Source organism: Crassostrea angulata, chromosome 7 (genome assembly GCF_025612915.1).
Source record: "Crassostrea angulata isolate pt1a10 chromosome 7, ASM2561291v2, whole genome shotgun sequence".
NCBI classification, from domain to species: domain Eukaryota; kingdom Metazoa; phylum Mollusca; class Bivalvia; order Ostreida; family Ostreidae; genus Magallana; species Magallana angulata.
In genome coordinates this window covers 31386774-31388435 of record NC_069117.1, presented here as the reverse complement: position 1 = coordinate 31388435, position 1662 = coordinate 31386774, and the positions used below count along the sequence as shown (strand labels likewise).

General features: G+C 32.5%; 1 protein-coding gene across 1 annotated transcript; it reads left to right on the top strand.

The window, feature by feature from the left end:
- Nucleotides 1-568: 568 nt before the first annotated feature.
- On the top strand, nt 569-1338 carry LOC128156834 (uncharacterized). Its single transcript, XM_052819143.1, has one exon. It carries the CDS (start codon nt 581-583, stop codon nt 1109-1111), a length of 531 nt encoding a protein of 176 aa, XP_052675103.1. The 5' UTR covers nt 569-580; the 3' UTR covers nt 1112-1338.
- The last annotated feature ends 324 nt before the right edge of the window (nt 1339-1662 follow it).

Genomic DNA, 1662 nt, shown 5'->3' with positions numbered 1-1662 from the left:
CCTTATGTGAAGAGCCATAAATAAGTAGGGTTTCTTTGCAATTTTCCACCGCGGATTCATTGATAAAATGGTATTTCGTTGTATTAAATTGAGTAATAGCTGATATGAAATTTAGATTTTGTCAGTTTTTTGATTATTTATGTTTACCTATATATAAAGCAACCATATGATTTTTTTTAAAAAATTGTTTACATAACTAGAGTACTAGTACTTTCCTTTTAGACTGCATTTTGTACAATGCAGGGTGTAAAATGTCTTACATTAGCATTGGATATCAGTAATAATTTATTAATTATTTGATGCAGTCTAGCTAATATTTGATTGATATATATATTTAGTTCCTTAAACGCTTGTTTTAATATGGTATCAATAGCCAGATGGAGAAAAGCAAGTACAGAGATCATGTATCAAGTGAAAAAAGGATAACGTGAACTTTTATCTGAAAATTTCCAACACAGATAATATATATATATATATATATATATATATATATATATATATATATATATATATATATATATATATATATATATAAGCCTAATCCCCAGGTGTTAATGAATCTTGACTTAGCACAGTAACAATGGCGTTTGCTTTTGAAAATGTTCGTCTGCACGTGAAAGCAACGGGGGTTTCAGTCAGCGTTCCGGATTACCCGAAAGCCAAACTAATGTATTATTTGAGCTGTGTTTGCAATGCTTTACAACTTGACAGTTCGGATACCATGAGCATTTCGGCACTGAAGGACTACCAGAACTACTATCGCCTGACAGAGGAAGAGAAGAAGTTGCTTGTTTTCTGCGTCATGCTATCTCCAGACGTACTTCTGAACAAAGTATTCTTTCAAAATGATCGGATGTGTGGCGACAGTAGCAACGAATTTTACGACATTGGTACAGTTGTCAGTCAACTGGTTGTGTCCAATTCGATCGTAATCGGAGGCCAGAGAAAGAACATCCATAAAATCATGACTTTCAAGATGTCCTGGCTTAGAAATCACTACTTGGAGCCAATTCAGGCCTTAGCCCGCGAGTTGGATGAAGCAGAAGAAAGTCGACGCAGACGTGCAATAGCTGCAGCCCGTCGAAGCAACAACGAGTGTGCTATGATGTAACGCTACGGTAGCCATTAAAGGAAACCTACATCATCAACAATGTCATAAACAATATACCGATTCTATTTGATACAGTATTAATTTTGTGTCTGTAAGTACTCTCCTGTCAAACAGGAATGAATTTTTAGCATGAATTACTTTATAACCTTTGTACTAATTATGTCTTACACTGTGAAATTCTTGATATATGTTTTTTTTAAACTTCTACTGCTTAGTTGTTGCCTTGATCTTGCTTCTTTCAACCAAGTAGACTGGATGCAAAGAATGATACATCGCCTTAATATTTATGCGATAAAGCAATATAATATCTTGTAAATAGTGCTACAGATTTAAAATACTTTTTAAATTATAAAAGATCCATCTGTATTACTTTTTTACATACTTATATGAAAAATAATTAATATCATCAACTTATGAAAGCCATATGAGACATTATGAATTTAAATTAATCTCACGATAATAATAGTAAATCTACATGGCTACATTTTGCAAAATTAACTGAAAGGTTTGATATGTTTAAGTTACATTATTACTTCTTTCAACCAAGTAGA